The sequence below is a fragment of the Molothrus aeneus genome, chromosome 8 (assembly GCF_037042795.1).
Source record: "Molothrus aeneus isolate 106 chromosome 8, BPBGC_Maene_1.0, whole genome shotgun sequence".
In the NCBI taxonomy this organism is placed as follows: Eukaryota; Metazoa; Chordata; class Aves; order Passeriformes; family Icteridae; genus Molothrus; species Molothrus aeneus.
In genome coordinates, this window is record NC_089653.1 from 15,626,361 (window position 1) to 15,653,448 (window position 27,088).

General features: G+C 40.5%; 2 protein-coding genes and 1 long non-coding RNA gene across 4 annotated transcripts in view; 1 reads left to right on the plus strand and 2 right to left on the minus strand.

Moving 5' to 3' along the window:
• Positions 1 to 5,042, minus strand: part of BMPR1A (bone morphogenetic protein receptor type 1A) — a 75,340-nt gene extending 70,298 nt beyond the window's left edge. For both annotated transcript variants that reach the window (XM_066554769.1, XM_066554770.1), the window contains exon 1: positions 4,912 to 5,042. The gene's annotated coding sequence lies outside the window, so the exon portion shown is untranslated. The remainder of the gene's footprint in view (positions 1 to 4,911) is intronic.
• On the plus strand, positions 4,925 to 25,206 carry LOC136559514 (uncharacterized). Its single transcript, XR_010784016.1, has 3 exons — positions 4,925 to 5,039; positions 11,060 to 11,132; positions 25,077 to 25,206. It is a non-coding gene; the product is annotated as an uncharacterized lncRNA (long non-coding RNA).
• LDB3 (LIM domain binding 3) overlaps positions 14,211 to 27,088 on the minus strand; it is a 108,724-nt gene continuing 95,846 nt past the window's right edge. The window contains exons 12-16 of the mRNA XM_066554768.1: positions 25,091 to 25,391; positions 23,700 to 23,880; positions 21,392 to 21,512; positions 19,949 to 20,064; positions 14,211 to 18,755 (exon numbers count right to left, since the gene is read on the minus strand). Coding sequence (XP_066410865.1) covers positions 18,666 to 18,755; positions 19,949 to 20,064; positions 21,392 to 21,512; positions 23,700 to 23,880; positions 25,091 to 25,391 — 809 coding nt within the window. The 3' untranslated portion in view covers positions 14,211 to 18,665. The remainder of the gene's footprint in view (positions 18,756 to 19,948; positions 20,065 to 21,391; positions 21,513 to 23,699; positions 23,881 to 25,090; positions 25,392 to 27,088) is intronic.

A 27,088-nucleotide genomic window follows, 5' to 3' on the forward strand; every position in this document is an offset into this window, starting at 1 on the left:
TAAAAATAAATCTATACTTTAAAACAAAACCCCACATTTTTATTCGGTGGGATTTTTTGTTTGCTTTAAGAGGAGACATTCAAACCAAGTTTAAAAAAAACTCTTTAAAGTGAAACTTCCCGTATCTTCTATCATCAGGGACATTTCTGCTTAATACTTGGTACCACTACTGAATTTTTTATTACTGCAAAAATCCCTTCGATAACCTGAACAGAAGATAGATTCAGTGCCCAAAACAGGGAGTGAGAAGAATGGCTGCACCTCATTAGCTGGCACCTCTCCCTGTGCCCTGTCCCAGTCCTGTAATTAACTCTCAGTTGTCCAAAGCTGCAAGGCTTGCTGCTTGCACAACACTGAGAGGGAAACAGGAGGGTTTCTAAAATCTTCTCCAAGGCGTTCTGTTAAAGATAATTTTCTCTTCCACAAAGAAGGACATGCAGCCAGGAAGAGCACATTTTACCCAGCTTTGTGGTCTCCTCACTCACATTTCCAGTCACTGAGGTTCTTCTGATAAATCCCTCTTTTTCTTGTGCTACTGCCCAAGTTCTTTCATTCCCAAATATAAAGGGACAAGTAGATGATACACTTTTCATATTCTCAGTATTTCATATATTCCATTATTCCTGCTGAACAATTCCTCCCGACCCTTCTGTTTAAGCTTCCTTTTCAAGCCCTCTATACCCCTGCAAAAACACATGGAACAGTTCCTCTGCCTGACCACTGCACTGTGAATTTCCAACTGAACACAGGATAGGAAAAAGAATGATTAATTTAGAAAATGTTATCTGAGCTTATTCACCACTTTCATATCCCTGATGTTCTGACTCTGAGCACACAGTGTGCTCATTTGCACAAATCTCATGAGCAGAGGATCGATTCTCTGCATCAGTGAAACCTCTGATGACTTCAGTCCTCCAAAGTCATTTGAGCTCTGCCCACTGATTTCCAGTCAAATTTAGGATCAGGCTCTCACAGAGGAAGTACAAAGGCCTACAAATGGTTCTAGGTGGGATTTTTATTTTTAATAACAAGAAAAGAAAAGCAAATTTAAATAATTTCAACGGCTGCAGCAGTGAAAAGGAAATCGCTTCCACAAACCAAATCTATTTCCTGGTATGTATCTTGTGAGACTTTGATATTTCTCTAGCTTATCCCTGCTACATCTGCTTGTATTTATCAACCATGGCAGTACTGACAGTTTTCTCCTTAAGATGGTGAACTCAGGGAATATAGACACAAAGAAGTGCTAGTTGCTTCCACATTTTAATCTAATAAAGTTGACTGAAAGCACACTGCAAAATTTATGTGATATCAAATTTTTGGAACAAGCATGCTGGTGTTACATATGATGCAAATTTAGCTGCAATACTGCAGAGCTGAGTTAATAACACTGATATTTTCCCCTTTTAATGCAAACCAACTCATAACACTTGAATTACATTTAAATGCACTACATTTTCCTCTATTTTGGGGAATCCTATTTTGAGGAAAAAACAAGAATAAGGGCATTTAGCTGCATGTTGCAGGTACACATTCTGTGAATTGTTACTACACAGATTTTTGTCTAATCAAAATACTTTAAAACATTCAAAGTTCACACCTTCATGATACTCAGAGCACTTCCCCCTCCCCCACGAAGAGGCACTGGTGACAGCTCGGTGATGGCAGGGACAGCTCTATCAGGGCAATCACCTTCACTGTAACTACAGGTGTCACACTGGTGACACACCTGACCTTCAATAAGGCTTTGCTGTGGCTTTTCCTTTCCTCCTGCTTATACAGCCTATGAGTATTATCACAATCATGAACCAGAGTTTATTTTCCTACCCTAACTCTTGTTTTGAATTTTGCTAAAAAGACTGTCATTAAATAGTACTAAACATAACCGTAACACCCAGAATTCAAATGAAATGGGATGGCAGCTACAAGACACCCTTTAGAAAAATGGCAAGAAAAAACCTCTCTGGATTATAAATCTCAAACAGAGTGACTATATTTCTCACACTGTTTGTGTACAGCTGAAACAATGGGGTCATAACCAGAAACCCATGCAAGGGTTGTGCACGACCACAAGATGAATGAAGTTCTTGGTCTTCTCAATATATCAAATATATGTCATCCTAAAATGCTTCAGTGTCCAACCTGCTACAGTGAATTTCAAAATATATATTGCAGACTAGTGGCACAATTGCTTTGTTTTACTTTGGAGGGACATGGACATGAAATACACCTAATATGCTCTGTAAATACACCCAGCAAAGTCCTGGGAAGCCAGTTCTCAACAAAGTCCATCCTGGCACGTTGGCAGCTTGTCCCCTGATTTCCTGGTCAGTGGTGGGCTAGCTGTGTGTTTTATCAAGCTAAAGCTCTTGGGACTTACATACTCCAAATACAATGTACTACACAGATGTTTCTGGACTAAATCCCTCACAGAATAGCTATTCCATAGATCTTCTCAATAAGAGCACCGAGATGGCTAAAATTATGTTCTCTGTACATAAGAAAAAGGAGGTGACTGTTTCAAACTTCTACCCAGTTCCAAGTATCACCTAGTGTGGTCTCCTTTAAGGGGAAATCAGGTTTCCCCTTAAAGCACTGACCATCCTGGAGGGCACAAAAGAAACCACTGCAACTGGGGACCATCAGCAAGGCTGTGGTGGGACAGCTGCAGAGGGTTCTGCAGGTCTTGTCCAAGAAAGGAAAAAGTGGAACCACTAAAGCACCAGTGAAAGGAAAAACGTCTTGTCAGGCACACTCTGTGCCTGCCTCCAAGTCCTGCATTTTGGGAATACTAGCAAAGGAAACAAGGCTTCAAGTACTCCATCTGTACCCACATATGACTCTGATGAGATATACTTTTAAATTGCTGAGCTCCTTCTGTCATTTATTTACAGATGACAGATATCCCAGGCACTGAAAATATGCCCTCTCTTTACTGAGGAACCAAGAAATACTTTCCCAGGTATCCAGATAGGACAAATCTCCAACTGATGCTTGAAATAAGCAAGGACAAACAAACATTTGTAAGTTTCTCTGCCACAAACTGATTGGTCTCTTTCATTCATCTGTGTTTTCCAGCAATTTACCAAAGGAGCTACTGCAGCTCTGTATGTCAGACCTGGTATCCAGAAAATGCTCACATATCATTTATACACTCCACCATATTCAGTATTTTTAATATGCATAACAATTTTCACTGTGAGGATCTTGCAGAGCAGTGTCTAAAACATTAGGATTTGGGGTCCCACACACTGGCTTTAAGAAAGTCTATGCTCTTGCTACATATTGTTTTAGTAAACATGTATTTTAATCAGTGAATTCCAAGTAACAAGCTGTTTCAGGCTTGCAGTTTAAAACAAGAGCTTTCTGCTCTAACTCGAACAAAAGCTCAAATAGATAACATCCAGAGGTCCCTTTCAAAACTAAATTACTTCACAATTAAGGGAATAAAATAATTCAGATCCAGCCACATATAGCCTCTGTTGCTGGAAGAGATCAGCCAGCAGGACATACTAAGCACTGGCAGCAGAATCTTGCAGGTGTATGAGAAGACCCTTCATAACATTTCAAACCACATCTCAAAGCCTACCAGGTTGTATCTGTCTACATAAATACATATAAAATACACAGCCCCTCACACACACCCCGAAGAAAATGTGGTGAATAACCTAAGAAAAAGCTACAAAAGAACAAAAGAACGAGACCAAAGACAAATACATTGTCAGCGAGAGTTTTATCTGGGCTGCTACAAATGCCACAACATGGAGTATGTCTACTGTAGACTGGGTAAATTATCTGACTATGAATTGCTCTTATGTTTGTTAACTTTTTTATTCCAGGATTAGGTTCTACTAAAAATCGAACAAACCTTTCAATTTGGGAGAGTCTTCCTTATCTACAAAAGCAGCCTCTCTATCCCTGCAGGTAACAGGCCTGAACAATCCCTAGCATGCTAACTTGATAAAAGAACTCAAAGATAATTACTTCTAAGCAGAGAACAACATACGTAAATTCGGAGGGCAATCAATTTACACTGGGAAAAATCGTCATACAACTTGACACAAAGTAACAGGCAACTGCTGAAAGGAAATACCACAGCTTACTACCATTCCCTGCTGCTGAATTCACTCTTAATTTTACCAAAACAACATCGGAGTGTGGTTGATTGAAAGGTGGTAAAAAGCCATTTGTGCTTTTGAACCCTGTTCAATAGATTTTGTAATCAGTTATGAAAACCGCGTACATAATCGGTCCTCAACAGCACAATCTTTCACTGCTAAGGTACGGGCGATTATTCGGGGTTATTATTTCTTCAGTCTTTTTTTTGTCTGACGTCGCTGAACGGCAAAAACCGATTGGGAAAGCCGGCGTCCAGCTTTGTTCGAGGCTCGCACAAAAGGAAGGCGAAGCACCTTATTCCTCGTACCCTTCCCACGACGACGGGCGCTGCCGCTCGCTCGGGCTGGGGCCGCTCGGCTCCGGGCCCGGCATTACAACACCGGGAAGGGAGGGCAGAAGGGAGGGAGGGAGCGCACGGCCGGCCCTGCCCACGCAGGGACCCGCGCAGCCCCCGCGGCGCCCACCCGGCCCGGCCCGGCGGCGGGCAGCGCCCCCAGCGCCGCGGCGGGGCAGGGCTGCCGGCCCGGGGGCGCTCCCGGGGCCCCGCGCAGCCAGGCCGGGGCTGGAGGGCCGCCGCCGGAGCCCACCTTCGACGGCGCTGCCCGGGGCCGGCGCGGACCCCGCCGGACACCGCCCAGGCCGAGCGGCCCGACGGCGGGGAAGGGGCGTCGCCGCGGCGGGAGCGCCCCGCGTCCCCCCGGCCGCAGAGGGAGCGGTGCGGGAGCGGCGCTGCCCGGGGCGCCCCGGCTCTCCCCGCCCGGCCGAGGCCTCCGCGGCGCGTCCCTCACTCACCGGCGGTGGGGGCTCCTCATCCTCCGCGCGGCGACAGCAGGCGAAGGGGGAGGGGGCCCGCTCCCCGCCGCACTCCGCGGGCCGTTCCCGGGGCCCCGACGGCTCCGCTGAGACGGGGGCGAAGGCGGGTGCGTGTCGGGCGGGGGAGGGCGGGACGGCGCGGCGCGGGCTCGGCGCAGGCTCCGTGTCCCGGCAGGCGCTCCCGGCGCGTCCCTGCGGGGCGGGGCGGGAACGAGCCGGATTCCAATCACTGCAGCCGGGCGCGCGCGCGGCGGGGGCCCGCGGGGAGGCGGGAGCGCGCCCGCCGCCCCCGCCCGTCCGTCAGCACGTGCCGTGGGCGGGAGGGCTGGCGGGGCTCCCCGGGAGGAAAAGTTGGCCGGGAGGAACCAGCCGGGCCTGCTTTTCTCCCCGGGAGCCCCTCCGCGGGCCGCAGCCTGGGCCGGCTTGTCGCTGGGCGCCCGGGCCCCGGCGTTATCCTGCCCCGCCGGCCCAGCAGCGCTTTCCCCAGGAAGAAGCTCCTGTAGGAAAGGGCGGGAAGGTGTGAGGGGAAAGGTTGCCAAGCCGGTGTCATGGAAGCACCGCTGGCCTTGAAGAGGGTCGAGACACGAGAAGAGCAGCTGCAGGATTTGGCTGCAGGGCCGGGAGGCTCCATGCCGATGCTGGCGGGGTTGGTGCCGTGCAGAGCGGCCGAGCCGCCGGGATTCACGGGGGATGTGGGTGCAGGATCACCGAGACAGCTCTGATGGGAGCTCAGCGGGGCTGCCTTGGGCTGGGCAGGGCAGCGGGCAGCCAGCGGTGGCAGCGGCCTGGGGAACATGAGGGACTCGCATGGGCCTTTCGGCTCCTGGAAGAACAGTTCTGAGAAGGCTGACGCTGCAGTGCCGCAGGAGGGATAGAGTTCCATTGCAAAGGACAGCATTGTTTGCTTTTTCCATTTCCTGTATCTAAATAAATATGCCCAGTTAGTTAGATTGGAATACATTATAACTTCTGTAATGAGCTGCTCTGCTTGCTGATAAGGATGCTGAAGGCCATGATTTGCATTGTATTTCAAAGCTCCTTATCATTAGGACAAATTGGAAAAGTAATAATTTGTCTGTCTGTCTTCAAGTGAGCTCTCCCAGCAGCAGTGCAGAAGGAGCTGCAGTGACAGCATTATGTGCTGGGGAGGTGGCACAGCTCCCACCTGGGCTGCTGCTTTTAATCCTTCACTCCACAGTGTGACAGCACTTGTGCTGCTGATGTCCTCTTGCCTTTCACCTGTCCTGTCTGCACCAAGAACTTTGCACACAAAGCCAGCTATAGGGGAAATGAAGATCACGTGGATTGCACAGACCTACTCAGTTTCCCTTTGCTGCACACCAAAACACTCTTTAGGCCTTCAGGAGACACCAGTAATTGCTGGTGTGGAGATGGCTGCCCAGATAAACTGGATGCAGAGAATAACCAGCTGGGAAGAAATCTGGCTTATTGGTGCCAAATAAGCCACATGTGCATATATTGTGGGAAACATGGGCTTGCTTATTTTGTTGACCTCTCCACAGTGTAGCTCCATTTTTGCATGCTAATATCAGATAAGACTTGTAAATGTTGTGTACTCCAGAGTTGTCACCTCTGAATGTAAGATGAGAGCACTGGCTTTGCATTCTGGCTCACATGCGTTCTACCTACAGATTGTTAGATGAGTGCTTCACTTCTGTATTATCCTACACAGCAAAACAAAAGAGGAAATATAACTTCAAACCTATCACCTTCACAGACTCCTTTAAAATGTAGGCAGGTAAAGGCACACCTAATAATTTTATGTGGCCAGATACTGTGGTGATAGGCATTTGAAAATGCAGATCTTGTCTTACTAGACTTTTAGAAAATTTTTTCCAATCAACATCATCCAGAAAAATCTGTCAGTGTCCAAAACAAAGCCAGCCTGCAAGAAAGACAAAATCACAGCTTCCATGCCAAGCAATACAGAACTCCTATGCTTATGTTTATAATTTCAAAGGAAAATATGAGTCTGCTGTTCTTCCACTCTGTGTACTATGAAATTATAGCAGCAGAAGAGACACTCAATATGGAAGAAGAATGCAACATGCGTGTGTGTGCTCCCAAGCAGATCCAAAGCTGTTAGTGCCAGCATCCCTTCAGTAATCACGTGTGCTAATACAGTCCAGTGCTTGTCAGATGTTAGATATTGATTCCAATCCAGGATGCATGACTTTAGCAACAGCCACTAGCCATGAAATGGATTTAACCCTTTTTGTGAAATGGATCAACTCTTTTCATCCAGTTCCTGCTGTGTAAATTTGCACACTGCAGAAATTGCTGTCTCAGCCAGTACTTTTCAAGGCACTTGGGCATTGAAGATACCCACAAGTCCCTGTCAGGTCAGGAACAGTGTTGCTGAGGATGAAGTTTGTATTGCTATGGCAAGTAATGCCCATCTCTACATAACTGAGTGCCATTAGCTCCTTGTCTTAGTCACAAAATAAAGTTGGCAAAAATAAAATACATTATAATAATATTAGGACTGCAGGAGACCTGCATCTTAATCTAAAATGCATCTTAATCTAAAATGATGAATCATGATGACCTTAGAAAGTATTTAGATTGTGATGGATGTTTGATTAAACATCACATAGAAAATACTGATGTCTTTCAAAACAGTGCAGTACTTAGGTTTCAAGTATCCCTACCAGGATAGATAGAGAGACCTTTTTAAACCACTTTACTTGATGGGCTTTCAGAAAGACACAGGGCTCCAGCAAGCTAGTTAGCAGCAGCAGTCTTACCTGGTGAGGATTTTAGGAACCTGCAAAAACTCAGACACACCAAGTTTAGTACCACTAAGTATTTATTTTGTTAATTGAGCGACACTCAAAAAACACTGAAGTCTGAAAATCTGGAAATAAACATAAGCTTATTTGACATTTGGCCAAGATGAGATATGGAAGTCTAACATGTGATATAAAAGAAGCAGTTCAAAACTGACTGTCATGATGAAGAGAGCTGTATTTAAAAAAAAAAAAGGATTGTCTTCCAGCTGCTTTCATTGTTATTTCCTCTCCAGGAATTTCTTATTAGTTCTTGGAATCACTAGGGAACTACAAACTTGAATATCAAAAGAACAAAGAGGTACATACAGGGAGAAGGTCAGCCATGTGATAGGACTTGATCTTTGTAGATCCTTCTTCCTTTCAGTCTCTGGAATTCAGATGTCTTAAATCTGTGGTCCAAATATATTTTTGAGAACTGTTTGCAATTAGATGAGTATTTCTCTGTTACTGCTACAAAAATAAATATTCCATGTTACATATTAAAAGAATATTGCCCTTCAGCCAGGGACACAATTATTTCACTTAATATGACATGAATTTGGCTTTGTCTCTTTTTCAGAACGATTTTACTTGAAAGCATATTCTTTTGATCATAAATTTATTCAGCTGTTTGTTGCTTACAAAAGTAATGGATTTTATTAAGTTTTTTTTAATGTAAGCAAGAATAATTCAATAAGGCAGAGTCAAATCTGTGAAGAATTGTGTTTTTAAAAAATTTTTGCTAGTGGATCACTGGTAGTAAAGAGGCAAGCCATGTCCAAGCAGTCTGGTGTGGAACTGAGTCCAGGGCAGCATTGGGAGAGCACTGTGGCAATAATCCAAGGAATAACAGCTCAGTGTACAGAGCATGGGCACAAGGAAACAGGAGCGTTCCCACAGCTCAAGCACTTGGTGTGTTTTGGGTTCCTTGGGCTTCTACAGGGGATTCTTCCTCAGCCTCGTGCAGGTGGCTGTGGAGGAAGGAGGACACAAAGGCTGTACCTGTCCCCAGCAGGGCACGGTGGGAGCTGATTCCTCACTGAACTGTGCTGTGGGGAACTGATGCCCCTGCTGTGGCAAAGGGCTGCAGTAATGGGAGCACTTTGCTCTGGGAGACATCTTCCCAGCCAAGAACCAAACTCCCTGCTGCTTTTTCTGTTTCTTTTTCCTGTGCCTAGTTCAGCTGTATGATTTTGTTTTTATGGATTCACATTTACTAAGCCCTTGTTGCAGTCTTCTCACCAGGTTGTAATAAACCCTGAGATAACTCTCCTTTTAAATACAAATTAGTCTGTTTTCCTTAAAACCAGAACATTAAAATTTGTATCACAGAAAAATAAAATATTTGTAGGCTCAGCAGAGGCTTCACCAGGGTGCCTCACTCACATCAGTTTGTTTGGAGAATTAGTAATATGTTTTCCCCTAGATGCATGCACATAAAATCTCCAAAGTCTTCAGCTGCTCAGAGAAGATTAAGTATTCCAATTGTAGTGCTGGTTTTAAAATTTATGTTCTGAATTATCAGTCAGTGGTGCCAAATGATCTACAAAGAAATTTGAATTATACTCAGAGAGAAGCTGAATGTTTGTGTTCCTCCACCTTTTGTTACAAGAGGTATTTGTTTCTTTTACCAGTTGGAATAATCCTTAGATCCAAACCCACACTGTATTAACAGTTCCTCTGTTAATCCTGATGCTCAGGCTTTGTCCTGAAACTGGAGCACTGCTGAAAGCAGAAATGTTTTTAAAACCTGCTGTTAAACAAGGCAAATTCTTATCAATACAGAACATTTCTGTCTTGCTGTGTATAACAGCTTTTTGCTCAGGAGGCATGGATTCAAGTGGATGTGTCTCTGGCAGCTGTAGGAGTGGGTACTGTAGAGATTTACAGAGATGGACATTTATGAGACTGAAAATGCTCTGTTCTTCCAAGCTTGTTAAAATGAAACAGATCTGATCCTATACAAAAGAAATGAATGAAATTATTTCATCACTTCCTTATTTTTTCTCAGTCTAAACATATCTTTAAACATGAATAAATTGCTCTTAAATAAGAGCAAGTACAGCAAAATAGTCTCATTCACTTCTTTTTTATATTATAGTAAAACCAATATGGCACTACAAAATAATAAAAGGATATCCTTGTATTTCAGCTAAAATGTCTGAAAATATATGATGAAGTTAAAGGCATAGCAATGAAGCTTTTCTCTCTCAGGCTGTAAGGTACTTGATTATTAATTGGAACTTGAACAAGTTAAACTGATACAGCTGAAAGCAAATCCCAAAAAATAGTATATAACTCCCTTTGCTTCCAATGAGAAATTGCCCTGTGTCTGGAAATCTCCTCATTTGGCAGCCACACCTAATACAGTTTAAACTCTCACTGGCATCAGCAAAAAATTACCTGATTAGGGATGCAGGATTGGATCTAAGATAATAGCATATTAAAAATCCACCATGGGTTCAAAAGCTACTAATGGAATGAAATCCCTGAGAATATAAAACATTGCAAGCAGTCGAACAGTTCCCATTGTACATGCTGAGAGTGCTAAACAATAGCAGCTATTGCATGTGTGACCATCAGGAAACACAGCTGTGCTTCTTTGTGTTACAATGAATTACTTCCGTTGTATATAAAATTGAAAGTATTGGTACTCGGGGACGGAAAAAGGATATCCTGATACACTGCTCCTATTTCCTTCCCAAGGCCTATTACTGAATGTTGCACCATTAATTCACTCTCAATGAATTACCCAGCACAGAACACATTGGTGGTTAATTGTTATGCTAAAAGCTACTTTTTCTTTGAATTTTCACTCTCCGACATTTTTATCTCATTTTACTACTTTTGCATATGCCCTCTTTGATAGTAATTGTACACTTTTAATTAGTTGCACTTAATAATGAAGGTCTAAAACAAACATTTACTTAACTATCTTTTGACTTAAAGATTGTTCTATAAATATTTTTTAAGTTACAAGATCAGAGAAAGCACAATCTTTCTCACTGTCCTATAAAGAAATGAACAAAATCATCTCAACTGAAGTATTTGTGGCCAGGTTCTCTGAAGCTGGCACACAGAGATTAATTTATACCTTTCTGTGCCAGTGAATATTCCTAAGCTGGAGGGGAATGAGGATTGTTACCCAGAGTTAGGGAGGAGTAGCAGCAACCCTCTGTTATGCATTCTTTTTTTTTTTTTTTTTCCTTTCAGAATTGCATAGGAGCAAGAACTGTTTGAGGTAGTACTAAATAGGCAAATATGGACCCTAAGGAAATACACTACCCCCAAACTTTAATATCTACTTTTTAATAACACTGACTCTTTCCTTTTAGAGAACTTCTAAACAGAGAGCAGCTTCTGTGACTCCTTAGGAAATCAATGAAGTCTCCAACAACCACCAGCCATGTAAGTCCATAAAAAGTGGATAATATGTTCTGTGTTTGTCTCTGAGAATTTAATTTCTCAGGCTGTGTCTCCTGTCCTAGAAGTCTGACAGTCAGTCACCTTTCACCACCAGACTGTTTCCAATCCATTCTAGGATGTCTAACACAAAGCTGAATAAATTACATGTGGAAAACATGAAGTCCTTCCATGTGAGAATAAGTAAATTTTGCCAAATGAGCTGAAACCTTTGGAAGCTTGAATTCAGACTGGTGTCATGATGCAGTAACAGGAGAATAGCAGCTCAGAAGAGCTCCCAGTCCAGAAACTGCTTTACATAATAAAAATGGCAGAAAATCACCATCCACTAAACAGCCCTGTTGTCCTTTTGCTGGAGCAGCTGGCACTGGGAATACAATCTCAAAGGCAAACTGTGCTCTGCCAATATTTTATACCCCCACAGTTCAGATTCAGGTGTGCTCTGCCTGAAGCCACAGCTAGAACCAGAATCCCTGCCTGGCACTTTGGATTTCTTGCAAGGACTTTTTGGCCAGAAGTTGATGCCGTGTAGTGTACATGCAATAAAGCAGAAACTTCCAATTAGTGTCATCTGTGTTGTGCATCCACAATAAATCTCAGGAAGTCTGGTATTTGCAGCATGCAGTGGGCTGAATACACTCACATGAGCAGCAGAGCCCACTCTGTCACCTTTTACCCCACAGCTCACAGGCCTGGGAAAGGAACAGGAACTCTGGTCAGGCTTCTGCATGTGCATTAATCACAGGGAAATTGACAATATCCTTGCAATCACTACAGGGAAAAATGTGCAGGAAGAAAATCTGTCAAGGAATGTGCAGGGGACAGCTGAAGAATATTTTGTTGTGAAAGAATAATACCTTGTCTTTGTTTATAATGCACAAATAAAAATTTTATTCCTGAAATCCTATTTTTTATATGAAGCCAGAATTTTGGAAAGTGTGCCCTTTCTTCTGCTCCCACATCTCCTATGCTATCAAAATTGTGGAGTTGTTACTTCATAAAGCAAAATTACCTAACAGATAACAAAACCCAGGTCTCAAGGTGCACTCGGATTTGTGCATTATTCTTAAGCTATGTATAATAAATGGACTAGATGACAACAATTTGGGCTCAAATAGTGCAGGTATGAAACACATCCACTTAAAGGAAATCAGAATCTCAGTTCTGAGTGTTTTAATTCACATATATGTCCTATACATGCATATAGGAATGCTTGCATTAGTCAACATGAAGATTTCTTTAAATGAAACTAAACCTCGATCCCAGCATTATTTTCCTGTCTACATATGATTAAATATTAAAATAATTTAAACACTGTAAATCATTCTTTTGTTTTGAAATGAGATCTTTAATTAAGGCTATAGATATTTATTAAACCTCCTAAAAATCCAAAACATCCTCTTTAATGCACCATGAGAATAAAACAATCTACAACAGCAAGTTTTCTGGCTTTAGTGTAGCAAGCAGTATTCATTCCACAAACACTGGAAGAATCACCTTCACTCAATTCAGGATTGTATTTTATCTATATCTTCTAATTAAAAGAAAAATAAGTCTCAACTCTTTCAGTAACACTATGCACAGTAAAACAAAGTAGAAGCAGAAGAATTTCCATAACATCTTTGTCATAAATGAAAATAATCCAATTTCTAAAGTAGTAAGATTAGAAAATACTTCTGTAGTAGAGACAAATTTATTAATGATACTTTATGCAAACTAATTTATTATTCCCTAACAGTTATAATCTGGAAACTTTTAAAGGAAAAATGTTTTCTTCAAAAGTTTAACTTTGTTAAAAAAAATCCTTCTTGTCTTTATTACAGAGAAAATTCTTGTGACTCAGCCTGACAGTCCTTATTAGTACAACACACGTTTGTTACTGTTTTCTTTTGATGTAATCTTTCCAAGAGGAGGAACAAATGTATTTTAACAGCTATCCAAGGGCATATTTCACAGGCTCACAGCACAGAATTTATGCCTGGATATAGTCTGAATCTCATCCATAACTCTGATTTGCCTGGGAGAACAAAGCGTTTCATTGTGTATTCAATGATGGTTTCAGCAACCTTATTCACACATTCCTTCCTTTCTTAATCAGCAGAAACTGTTTGAATTCAAGATACATGATTGGGGTGGGAGGGGAAACAATGCCAAAGCCTATACTTTTGAAATCTCCATTTCTTCAGAGCAATAATCTCTCTTTAAGAATCTCTGTGAAGAATCCCTTAATGCAACATTTGTCACACATTTTGCACCATGTCCTTTCCTAATGAACTTTGCTCTATTCCCCTTTTCCACCCTGTCAGCTGGCATGGTGCTCTGCTTATGCCTCTATTGCTTCCAGTTCCAGCAACTGAACTCTCCAGGGATCACAGTGCACAGTTTAGGAAGCACTGTCTTGTGCAAAGGTTAAAGGTCAGAACAGACAATCTGAAAACCAGCAATTTTGATCTGACAAAATACTGCATACATTCTGGGCGTTCTTTTCAATTGCATTTCTTATGCACATTGTAAACAGAAATTGGGGCTGGGAAATAAAATAAAAAATGCACGAAGTTGTGATTCCTGGTGCTGTACTTGGCATCTAAATCCAAGCCTGTTCATTTATCATCTAACTGCTTAATTATGTTTAATATACTTAGTTGTATCTCTAAAATGCCTGCATTTCTGAGGGGTGTGCAACAGGAATGCAGAAAATGGCTGTTTGTGTAAAACACGTTATATGAAGTCATCCTTTAATTTGTACATATTTCTTGGCACTAGAGCTCAATGAGGGTATTCAAAACAACTTGTTTAAGTAACTTTTGCTAAGAAACAGTAGAACACACCTACCTGAACTTATGCAGTCAAACTTTGTTTGCAGATGCATCAATGTAACTGAAGAGAGAATTTACCCACTCCTTCCAAAGTTACTATAAACAGTTTTTGTTGACACAATAAGGTATGGGACTATACAGGTCTTGCTGAGTTACAACATGTACTGTTAGCAGACTGCATCTTTTAAGCATACTAATTTTTGTTTAAAACAGCATTATTTTGTCAATAAAATATTCAAGACTGATATACAATAAAGTTGAAACCGATGGTTTTAATTTTTATTTTCAGGTCTGAAGTAGAGAGTACAAGCTTGTGTATGCTTTCTTCATGATATTACATGGCTGAAAGCTGTCAGCTGCTCACATGGCATATTAATAAATATACCCAAATCATAAAGCTTTAACTGGTTTTGCACATTGCTTTTATTATTAGACTGTTTTATTCATGTTGGCACAGATAATCCATGCAAGGTAATTACTCACATCTCATAAACCACCAGACATTCTGTTCTGAAATAACTAGGAACTCAGGAAAAAAATATCTATCTAAAAGCAAGGGCACCTGTGGCATCAAGTCAACATGTCAAAATCTTATAAAACCTAGACTTCTAATATATGATCACTGCAGGCAATAAATCACTCAGTTTCAAATTCTGATGTTTATAAATACTAAACAAATTAATATCCACTACCAGGAGATGAATATTGCAAAAAAACATTAGTGTGCCCAGCATTAGACACTAATGAATGTGTTCAGTGCTGTGGACATTCACATTATTAAACATAAATACAAGTAATCTTCAGCCAAACATTTCACCCAAAGTACTGACCACTGAAGGACCAATGGAAAAATATTTTTCCTTGTTTTGAATTGGTTTTAGAATTGAGAATTGTATAATGTGTGAATCCAATATAGTGAAAACTAATGAAAAAAAGTTCTAAGACTGTTTTTTTTTGTCCAGATAATAAAAGTAGCTTCATTTGGAAACATTTAATTTGCTGTGTTCTGCAAAAAGAACATCAAAAGAGAGAAAAGCATTAAAAAAAGCTTTTGAATCCTTTGACTGAAAAGTTATTGAACACTTTTAGTTAGACAAAAGACTGATATTTTTAATTGATCATTCAGAGGTACAGTATCTTTGTTTTGTTGGGTAAAACCTCACATTAATTAGAATGAAAAGAAATATTCAGAAGAACTTAGGACTTATCTCAGGCATCTCTTACAAGACATAAAACATAATCAAGTACACATTATTCATCTTGTATATTTTTTTACAACATTATTTTCCGTGATAGTTAAAAGGCTGTATTTTGAATTTTAGAGATATATATTATTATATATATATATATGCATTTTCCCTCTTCATATCACAAAGTGATGTAGCAGAAGAGTATCAGCAGTTATGTGGTATTCTACCCCTGTGAAAGTTAAAATGCTACATTTTTATTCACAAATTTCTTGTTCAGATATGTGCAAAAATTATATCTTAATATAGATATCAAGGGCAGGTACGTGGATTCCCTATTTTTGGACCACATTATGAAGCAGCACAAGTCATAACAGGAAATTTTTATTACATGATAATCCTCAGGGTATCTCTGTTCTTCACTCAGAGATATCGCTGTACCTCATATGTAAACTAGCTTTAATCTCGCTTGCTCAGACACCAGCTGGAGTCAGGGCATGTGCTACAGTGCAGGTTCTCTGCCCAAGGAATTTTTCAGGACTCTCTCAAGCCAGTACAGCTCCCACTGAAGTCTGTGCTGCTGCACTTTCACTGCTGCCATCCTGCAAGCCAGCTCAGCTCTGCTCACATACACTGCATTCCCTTTCCTGCAGTCAGACTTCAGTCGAACCAGATTGGATCCTTACTCACCCCTCTGTACATATCCAAACCATCTCTCCGGGCTATGGGTGCTACTTGTACCCTAATTTCTAACTTGAAGGCCTCTCCCTGACTGCAGTGATCCTGCTGCCCCTACCCAGCCTCCCTGCCCACCCAACTCTGACATGCAGCGTGGTGGAGCTGCCCTTAGCTGGCTATTCCCTGCTCCAACCCCAGCCTCAGGAAGGGCTCCCCATCTTTCCCCACTCAGCCCTGCAGAGCCCCTGCATGCTGGCAGCCCCCCCAGGCCGGTACCTCCGGGCTGTCCCAGCCAGGAGCCGTGAGGAGCTGCAGCCCCAGGCACGCTGCCTGCCAGCAGCTTTTCACTGACTGCCCTCCCTAAGCTGCAGCCCAACATCTCTGGCCAGATCCTAAAATGATTTATCCTCCATGGGGCCAGTGAAGAGGAAGCTTACGGGGACATTGAGAGGGAAGGTGGAGGGGAGAATGAGACACACACAAATAAACGCATGCAGATCAGAGGGGAAGGACCTCATGAAATTCTCCTGAGGCGTCCATCACAAGCCCTTCCCATGGAGCCTGGCTCCCTGTTCTGATGTTGAAGTCAGAGATTAGTCCCAGTCAGTGGCCAACACTGACACAAATCTGCCTAAAGAATATCTTCAATGCAGTCTCAGTATAGAGTATGCTGATGTGAATTCTCTCAAATAAGAGATAATAATGAAAAGCATTTTGTTGAATAGCACTGAAAAATGAAAAGGAAATGTAGAATTTTCTCACTGTTGTGAATATGTATTTAATGAAGTCAAATAGGAGTGGAAAAAAATATTTAACTTCGATAATTACGATTTATTCCTCTGGAGAATATTATGAGCCAGATCTTTGGATTTTGTAATCTATGGGACCATATTCACACCAGCCCAGCACCGACTGAAAACAGAAAATTTGCTTGCTTACAGAAAAAAAAATCCCAAACAAACAAACAAACAAAAAAAGGCTTTGCATATAATGTACTAGTGTTTTAGAATAATTCATGCATACAAAAATCTGACCCTGTAGCAACACAGATCAGATCACTGCTAAGATCAGTGAAAACTAAGATACCTACTGAATAAATACAGGTCATACATGTCAAAACTGCCACAGGCAGTTCAGGTTGTTATTTTTGGCCAAGATGCAGACTGCCTGCAGCTAACTTAACTCTTATTTTAGAATTTCAAATTTCATTTATTCCTCTCCAAGCTTTAGATAGTTTTTCATCCCTTTAAAGACACACAAATGAAATGGGCATTACCCAAGGGAGGGACAAGACAGACAATATTATGTAATTTTTTGCTACTCAGAACACAAGGTAAAATAGGTGCAGATGGCACCAGCATGTGGCCCACAGAAAGCATCCTCAGCCTCAGAAGTACTAATTCAAAACTGTCAGTACTGCAAGCTGTCAACACACACATCATAATTCTCACTTAAATGAGTTAATAAAGCTTGAATGGTGATCAGACTTTCCATCTTAACTCCATCAGACAGAACTGCTGTCTCCAATATAAAAGTCACTGATATTCAAAAATTCAAAAGTATTATCAGTACTATAAGTATTGCTAATTTGGAAAAAAGTTTTATAAGTAACTGTCTGAACAACTTGAAAGTTGTTCTCAAGCTATTAGGATAGATGACTGTATGGTTTTTAGAAAAGATGACTGTAGGGTTATCCTAATTGTTGGAACATAGCTACTGTTTTCCAATGGCAAATACTGCTACAATTCATGATGTGCTGCATTTATAGTAAGGAAAGGAATAAGGAGTATGTGCTTGCTGCCTTATGGATTTTTGATACACATTCATTTACTATAGGAAAAAAAGCCTTTTTTCCTTTTTACATGGGATAGAGGAGGGAATTTTTGCAAGCTGTCTCCCACAGTTTCGCTGTGCTAGATGGATGTGCTAGATCTGTGTTCACTCGTGTGAAGGTCCAGATGTAGATTCCTACCTCTCTCTGATATCAGTGGGAATTAGAAACCACAGCAAGATTGAATCTCCTTTTTTTTCTACAGGAGGAAAGGAAAACTGGTTTTGAATTAAAAGCTGGCCTTTCCAGTCAGCTCTATTCCATTCAATGTAAGAGCAATTTGGAGAAAGCCAGTTGTCCTTTTCCATTACTATTTGAAAGTGAATTATCTACTGTGCACGTAGAAGCCAAGTGCTCTAGCAAGGCTGACCCAACCATTTTATTTTCAAACGGTTATGGATTGTCACCTAGGCTTCCCAGCTACATATGGATTCAAGGCAGACTTGTTATTTGGAAAGAATCTAAAATATCTGATGCTATGAGGTAGCACCACAAGATAATGGAACAGCACTCACTTTTCCTAGAGGAAGCCCTAATCTATTTATTTCCCTTTGAAAGCTACAGCCTTTGGTTCTACAGATGACTGTACATATGGCACTTACTCATTCTTGCTGTGAAAGAAAATGACTTAATACAGAAGTATTTTTCCAGTTGTTTTTAAACACCAGTGTGTGGTCTAAGCAGTAAAACTGCTGTGGGTTGTTAACTTGAAACTATATTTGCACATTACTTATTATAAAAAGGTTTTTAGTTAATTTCAATATTTCCCCCAACTGTTGCTATAATAATGGACTAGTTCATGGTTTTGACTGCTCATTCAATAGTATTTTGTATGAACTTCACAAAAAGCACGTTCTGAATTTATGAAAGAGGATAAAGTTAAACTTGAGAAGTACCAAGTACGTCTAGCTTTTACCAAGAGAAGTGCTAGCCATGGTTATCAACTTTATGATTGCCCAGTTAGTCATCTGTTTTACCCCAGCATTACTGACTACCAACTCTTCTTCTAAACATTGATGGCATGGGCGTGCTTCTTGCACAGGGGCTTGTCCTTCTTGGAGTAGAATGGCTGACCTTCCAAATTCACATGGCATACCTAGAATTAATAATAAATGCAATCAGAAATAATTAAGGAAAAAGAAAAGGGAGAAATATGTGACTGTCAGTTTCAAACGTATTGCTCTTCTGCCCATGCATTTCTTTGGTAGCCTTTGGGAGTTACGTATTGATCTGCTATTGATTTAACCCACTGAAAGAAATCAAGTTAGGTCCTTAAAAAGAACCCCACTGTGAGAATTGCATATTAACAACACATACTAAAACTATCATTTCCACAGAAGATGGGGCAGCAAAGGCAAATGAACAAGCAAAAAATAACATTAAATATTCAGAGAAAGTGTCTTTATAAGTAATCAATAGTTATAAGTCATTAAGAGCTGTTAGCTTGTGGAGGAAACTTGTTTAGTATTCCTTTCTATGCTAAAATTTCCAAAATACTTCAGTTTTCACAAAACACTTTTTTATAAAGCTAGTTTAGCTTCAATATTTATAAACTTTTCTATACTTTCAACTAGTCTACCTAAATTTTAGACTTAAACAAACATTAGAAATTGTCACTGTCAGTTTGGTGTGGCCAACATACTATTTTTAGCTAATTAGAGATTCTAGATATTATTACTTTGGAATAATATGCTGCAGAGCTGCTCAGTGGTATTAGAACCAGATGAAAGTACTGTTTATTATATGGATTTTCTGCTTTGTGTGCAGAGTGTGGGAATATGGCCACTCTCCAGAGCTATGTGCACACTACAGATTGATGAGTTTGACCAACTTCTATGCTAATTACTATTCATGCTCTCTAAACAGAATTCTTTTTGCAAGTTTCAACAAGCATTCAGCATGGAAATACAAACTTCACTGCTTTGTAAGGTGGATTATGGTTATACTGTTCAGTATGCTGTTAATTTATTTTCAGTCTGGCTCTATCTCTATTTGGCAAACACTGGAAAGAATAATAGCAATAGTGGTTTGTACTGCTGTATGTACTATCTAAAACTGGATGTTTTATTAGAAAACCTCACTTATGATGGTCAAATTCCATAATTCTAGTAAAAGTTATGGAGGAGAAGGAAAATTACTCCCATCCTTCTCCAAATGGAAGTAAAGAATGAAATTTCATCCCTCTGCATCCTTAAGCATATGTTAGTTATTACTGCTTTCAGGTTTTCTGATGTAACAACACAATTTAGGAGTATAAAGGAATGAGACTGTATTTGATGTAGAACCTACAGCACAAATGAAGCAGGTGTCATGCCAAGTGTGTCCAAGAGCTTCAATGAATTTATCTCCAGCTTCAACAGGATAATCACAGCCATGACATTTTGTGCTGAACAAAGCAATATAATCTAAAATAAAACAAAAAGCAGACTTAGAACAAACTCTTAACATAATCATATTAAGCCCAAAAGAAACAGAACTTTTCCAGACAATGAATGTTTTGATTGTTTTTGCTAAGTTTCCTAGTACATTTACTGAAATACTCCCACTGAAATATGCTTATTTTCTTTCATTATTTAAATACAAACTCAGTCCAGAACCCCCCATTAGTATGACATTTATCATCACAAAGGTAGAAGAAGACATAGAAAAAATCCATGGAATTTGAAGTTGTGTTGCTCACAATACTTTCAAATTAGCTTTAATATATGTGGAATTTATTCATAGGAGCAATATGGTTGTACAAGAGTCTAATGACAAGGGAATGTTACAAGTTTCCATGCCTGTATTAATGTTCTTTTTGCATAAAGAGAGAACATTATGGAAACCCCATACTGACTGATTAATACATCTTTACTTTATCAAGTGTGATTTGGAAAGGTTTGACATTGAAAAATATTAGTGGAAATTCCAAAGGTATATGGAATCCATGAGAGTTATTTGATGTTCTGACAAAACCTCCAGTTTTAAAAGATAGGTACCCAGTCAATCATGCTGCATGGTTTTTTTTCTTCACTAAGAGCTACTCTGACTTGTAAAATTTGAATTGCATAACCATAAGAAAGGAATCTCCAGCGAGAAGTAGGCCAGGACCTCACTGAATGCACAAGGGCAATACAGAGGGAATATACCACTTAAACCTTAACCTCCTTCCCGACTATGTCAGGCAACCCATTTGCATGGCAAGTACCATTTTGGGAAAACTGGCCTTTCCCTTTCTTAGCTAGCAAGAAGCAGTTTGTTTGTTGCAGCAGCCAGGAAGCAAAATCTGCACAACCATGTGCTGCACATCTGTGCAGATCTATCTCCTCATAAGTGTTGGTTGAACAATTCTAGGGTGAGGCAACAGCATCAGAGGTCACAGCTCCAGCAACTCAGGATAGTGGGCAGCCCTAGAAAACTTATTTTTTATTTCTGGTGAGCAGAATCTACCAAGGAGGGGAGTAGAACGGGGGAAAATGTGTAGGGAAGGAAGTGCAAAGTATGATAATACATAAGGGAGAGAAGTGAGGGAAGGCATTGTGGACATTGAGGCAAAGACCAGTGCTCTGCCATTCTCTCATATAAACTGGAGAAAAATACAGACCCAAACACTTGTATACATGGAGAGTGGAAACAAAATCCATGCTGGATGGGGAACTGATATAATTTTGTTCCCCAGCTGCTTTATTCTTACATTGCTTCCATGAACATGAAGCACACAATTACTGTGCAGAACTGTCCAGACTGCCATACCTTTCTCACAGTAAGGCTCCCCGTCCTCCATGTGGAACAGGCTATTCCCAAATGGCTTCTTACAAGCAGCACAGACAAAGCAACTTGTGTGCCAAGTCTGTCTTAGGGCATGCATCACTTCCTGTAAAACAAACAAACAAACAAACAAAAATCTCCATCAGAATAGCCAGCCCTGCAACTTCCTCCTGGAGAACAAACACAAGGCAGAGATGCTCTAAATTCTTTCCTTCTGTAACAGCCAGTTCCCCTCCTCAAAAGAAAGAATTGACAGAAATTGGGCTCCTTCTGGAAAGACAGAGGAAATAGGATGGCAAGCTTTCTAGAACAATGTATTTGCCAAAGTGAAACAACATGGTTCAGCCAGTTTGTATCAACATGCCCAGTCCCTGTTGCAGGAGCGATTCTGCACAAAGATTCTGATTATTTTCTCCATGACCAGTATGAACTCTTCAATGCAAGAGTATGATTTGTTAAATAAATTTCAAAGAGTAATTTTCTAAGACCAGGAATAAGTAGTGTAAGTCTGTTGTTTCAAAATGATCCAGATTCTGTACTAATTTCTTTATGCTTCTTACAAGAACAATTCACAAACTAATGTGAAAATCAGAAAAAAAAATAGGAAAGGTTCTTTTAACTTATATAATTAGTAAAAATGAGTGTGCATGTCTGTTCCTAAGCCACATGTTTATCACAAAACACTCCAGTTCTGTGCAACTGATGTTTTCCTCAACTGAGTACATCTAGATTTTATCAGCTTCTTACTTCTGTCCAGTATGGAGGAATCTCTATTACTGCTTCATTCTTTTGTCATACAGAGGTCTTCCAAATCCAAAAGCTGCTGTACTGGGCTCTGATGCACAGTTGCCTGCTAACCTGTCAATCTTACGTGTAGCCAGGATGATGTTGGACAGTGTATCTCTGTCCAACAGCCCAGATTTCAAAGGGCCAGCTGCATAACTGCTGTGAATTAACTCTGTTAACTTCAGTGAAACAGCATTGATTTATACCAGCTGAGAATCTAGATCCTATTTTATGTTGCTTCCAATTATACACATAGACTCTGATTCTCTTTTAAAGATTGTTTTTAATGCCCACTGATTATGAGAAAATGGATTGAAGTCCTCTTCCATGCTTTCAATCCAGTGAATAGACATCATAGTCTAATTTAGATTTGCCATATATCTCATTAGAGAATCACCATTTGAGATTCATTAACTTCTGTTACTGTTTGCAAAACAACTATTGCTGATAAATAGGTTTGGATCCATTTATGAACCTCAGTGAGGTAAGAAGCAAAAATAGCTTGAGAAATCTTATTAATATGAATAGAGGCAGCTGGCATCTTTGCTATTTTCCTGATGAAAATCCATAATGGGAAACTGATTCGTGCCAGCATTCATTAGGTAGGTTAAGTCAGCACTCTGCTATAAATTACTCCTTCTGCTGCAGTAGCAAACAAGACTTGGTTGGAGCCAGAGCTTCACCATCGATGTCTGATATTGCCACCCCTAATTGGCAGTTGCAGAGAAGAGCATCTGTAATGCCAACATTTAGACAGATGTCAAAAGGTGACAGCTAAGCAGTGAAAAGCCAGTGGGGGACTCCTTGCTTCTTCGTTTGAGTCATACATTCACTAGAACTGCATGCATAAATACATTGCTAAAATTATTGATGGTACTCCAACCACACCACCATCTGAGGTATGTGGAAAGCAAATTAAATTGTACATTTACTTGTACATTAGTCGTTTAAGACAAAAGTGGCATGTATTTTTGGCTTTGTGGAATTCAGATCTTTGTATTTATTCTGTATTTTCTTAACTATAAGAAACCAGCAGAATTCGTCAACAGCTGTGCTGCCAACTAACAATGAGGTGCAACAAGAGCAATGGGCCTCTTCCCAACATCACTGATTTCTCTACTGAAATTTAGACTAAATCCTGTGTAAGAAACAAAAACCCAATTCAAGTGTCTTACTATAAAGAAGAGAGAGATAAAAGTAACATAGTGTGTATGAGAAAGCAAAAACCTATCCAAAAATTATTACTTATTTTACACTCAGAGAGATGGTACCTGGATTACATATTCCATCTATGAGCTCAATAAGGTACAGAAATATCCAAGACTTCAGATGGATAAAAATTATTATAAAATAATATGTTTTTCATCATGAAATAACCAACAAACTGGGGAATAAGTCTGAAAAGGACGAAATAATAAAACATCTGCATTCACTGCTTACAGTCTAAACTATTTCACTATTTCAGAGATCCAGGCAGTTGCAGAAAGGGTTACTGTTGTTCTCTTACCCCCATAATCTTAGTGTGGCATCTGGCACAGGTTGGTGCAAAGAACTGTTCATAGCAGCGCTCACAGTACACACTGTTCTGCTCCTCCACAAAGCACATATCAGCCAAGGATGTCTTGCAGTAAGCACAATTGAATTCTTCTGGGTGCCAAGAGCGACCCATGGCTACCAGGAAAGGACCTCTGGAAACAATCATAAGTTATTTGTAATCTTGTTTAATCTTACTTGTATTGTGAAAAAAATGTTGAATGGCTGACCCTGATTGTAAACCCACTTTCTCAGACACCATGTACACACGTAAAAAGCTACTTGAACCATGAAGTGCATATTAAAATAACCTGAATAGAAGTGGTCGTTTTCAAGACCATTACTCAAACAAAACATTTCATTATTGTTTGATCTCAAACACTGCATTTACAAACAACTGTTGGAAAAATCAATTGTTTTCATATCTGCATAGCTGTAAGTGGTCTTTGTAAGCAGAAGCAAAGACAAAAGGAAAACGCCAAAGGCAATAGAAGACAATGCTATTTGAAAGCATGAAATAACAGGCAAATTTCCATCTTTACACATCCACACCTCACAGCAACTCCTAAAGTCTCCTACCTTCTTTCTGTCTGACAGCACTGCGTGCAGCGTGTTCTAGAAATGTCAGACTATCAGGTGACAACTTGCTGTTTTGTTATGTGGAAGGCACATTAAATTCATTTTGGTGATTGACTCTGGTGATTGTAGTTAGATGTAATGATTATTACTGGAATATTTCCATTCCAGAATATATGAAGGGCAATAATCAGCAGTTCCACATCACCAAACTAGCTCCTTTTAGTGGGGAAGACTGTCATTAAACATGGATTACTTAAAGTTGGATAGCAGTGCACAGGCTAACAGTAGGCACTGGTCCAGCAGAATGAATTGGGAGAGAAGGGAGAGGCATGCTATGAATCACTGGTAATAGAGTGTAGGCATTATCTTTCTCCAGACACAAAAGCAACAATTACATTTGGCTGCTGCTCCAAAATGATGCCTTGTTCCATTTCTCTCCACAATCCCCCCTCTGCTCCCAGCCCCCTAACTCTCCCAATGAAGTTGCAAAAACCTCCTTCAAAGTGTTACCTTAGGACCAGAAACCTGTTTAAAATCAAGCAGGGATTTGCTGCAGCATCCAAGAGCCAAACAATTAGCATGTAAAATGCTGCAGTGATAAAAAGTGAACCACACAACAACAAAATGAGCTCTGGAAATGTTAAATTAATGAAGCAGACAACAGACATCCCTGCTGGATAATTCAACAGAGTCTTAGGCTCTGGAACTGTATATTAATGTACAATAACCAGTCTCTCTGATACTTTTTTTTCTGCTTCATCCCTCTTCAAAGGCCCATGACCTTACCGAATGATGCTGTTACAGTGCCCGCAGAGAGGAGTTCGGCTGCTGGCTGGAAAACGCTCCGCCCTCTGAACTGTTCCCCGGGCTAAGGCAGGGGGCTGGGAAGAAGTTGAAACTGGAGACGGGTAAGCAGGAATTGTGGTAGGAGACAGCACCGGAGCACCCCTTGGTAGGATGTGCTTTGTGACGGTGGTGGTGGATTTTCCAGGTGCAAATTTCTGGGAAAAGGAGTCATCTGTTACCCAGGGGGGGCGACTCGCAGGCTCCGTGTTGGCAGGGGTGTAGGAATGAACTGGTGCTGGCGCTGTTTGAAGTATTCCAAAAGAAACCAAGAAAGATTTTAAAGTCTTTTTCTTCTACTGTCGATACAGCAACACTTACCAAAGGGTACTCCACGACACACATACAATAAAAGCTTTAGGTGATAGTTAATGATGGCCTATCCCATTGTTGCTCATTTATTCTGGGCTGAAGTCAAGGGTATCAGCACAATCACTGACTTCTCATACACATGCATTACAGAAATCATTGCCTACTGGCTTTTACAGATTTTATGGAGACCATTGTCAAGATCATGTCTTCGTTTTCTTGAATGAATGGATATGACAATTGTGTGATAATGTCAAAGACTACCATATACTCTGTTTAAGACAGGTTAAAAATATAAAAGCCAGATAATATAGTAAAGTTTTAGATAGAATTCCCCAGAATTTCAGTAAGTTATGCTTAACTTTAGATCTCATTATAATAATTAAAATACAACATGTTCTACAGATGTCACAGTTATCTATCATTTGGAGGTTTATTCCTAGGTTTTTCAAGAAAAACAAGCTCCCACAGGGAAAACAGAGAGCACTGGAAGCAATACTGAGGGAGCCAATTCAGCTCACATGACCAGCAAGATAAAGCCAACAGCACTTAGAGGAAGGCCAGACTTGTGGTTATGACTGATCTCAATTCAGTTCTTCGCTCTGCCACAAACTTCCTGTATAACTTTGAGCAAAGCAAAGAGTGTCTGCGCCTCAGTTCCTGTGTGTAAACCAGAATATTTTCCTTTCTGTCTTCCACTCTTTGACTAGCATATAAAACCCTCAGTGCAGTCTGTCTCTGTGTTTGTGTGCACCAGGCTCTAATCTTGGGTGGAGTTTTATCACATTAAAATAAGCAGGAGCCAGGGCCTGCACATACTGACAAGTTTTCCCATTATCCTGCTCCTTTCAAAATGCCAGATCTTGCATTATGTAGAACTGAAGTTACTGCCCAAGAAACAGCCTCACTTTGCCAAGTACAGGAGCACTAAAAGCAGTTTCCCTTTGCAAGGAAAACAAAGCAAATGATTGAAAAGGAGCTTGGAGAGCTGAAGTGTTTTGCCCAAATGAGAGAGCACAGGCTTGGGAACAGAAGCCAGTTCTCCAGCAGTCTGGGCAAACATTCCACACAGTAGATCCCAGCACCAAGAAAATCACAACCAAATACAACATGTACAGGTTTAAGGAGCTTGCAGGCAGAAAGGTATTTTAGCCAAGAGGGTTCTGAAAGTAACATGGATCTTTCTGAATAATTAAGTGGTGAGAAGTTTGTGTTCCACTTAACACTGCTTCTTCAGCCCACACCCTGCCACATAAGAACTTACACTGATTATTGGCAATTTGCAAGTGCTTAAATTGCATATATATCAACGCACTGTGATCACCCTTGGGATCTTTTTATTGAGGTCAGAGTTGAATCTAGTGCATTTTCTTGATAAAAATTTCTTATGGTACAGCATCAGCAATGTTTCTGCTTCATAAAACTGTATCCCACCTTAGCTTGAGGCTTCTTTTTTTTTTTTTAACTTGGAAATGGTAAACAGTATTTAAAGATTTCAGAACGGAGTTTATATTCAATCTCTTTAGATCCTGAGGCTCTTGCTATTTATGTATTATGGTATTAAGATAGGCAAAATTAGAAGTTAATATTTCATCTGCAATTGATGAGTTCATAAGGCTCCCACCTATGAGG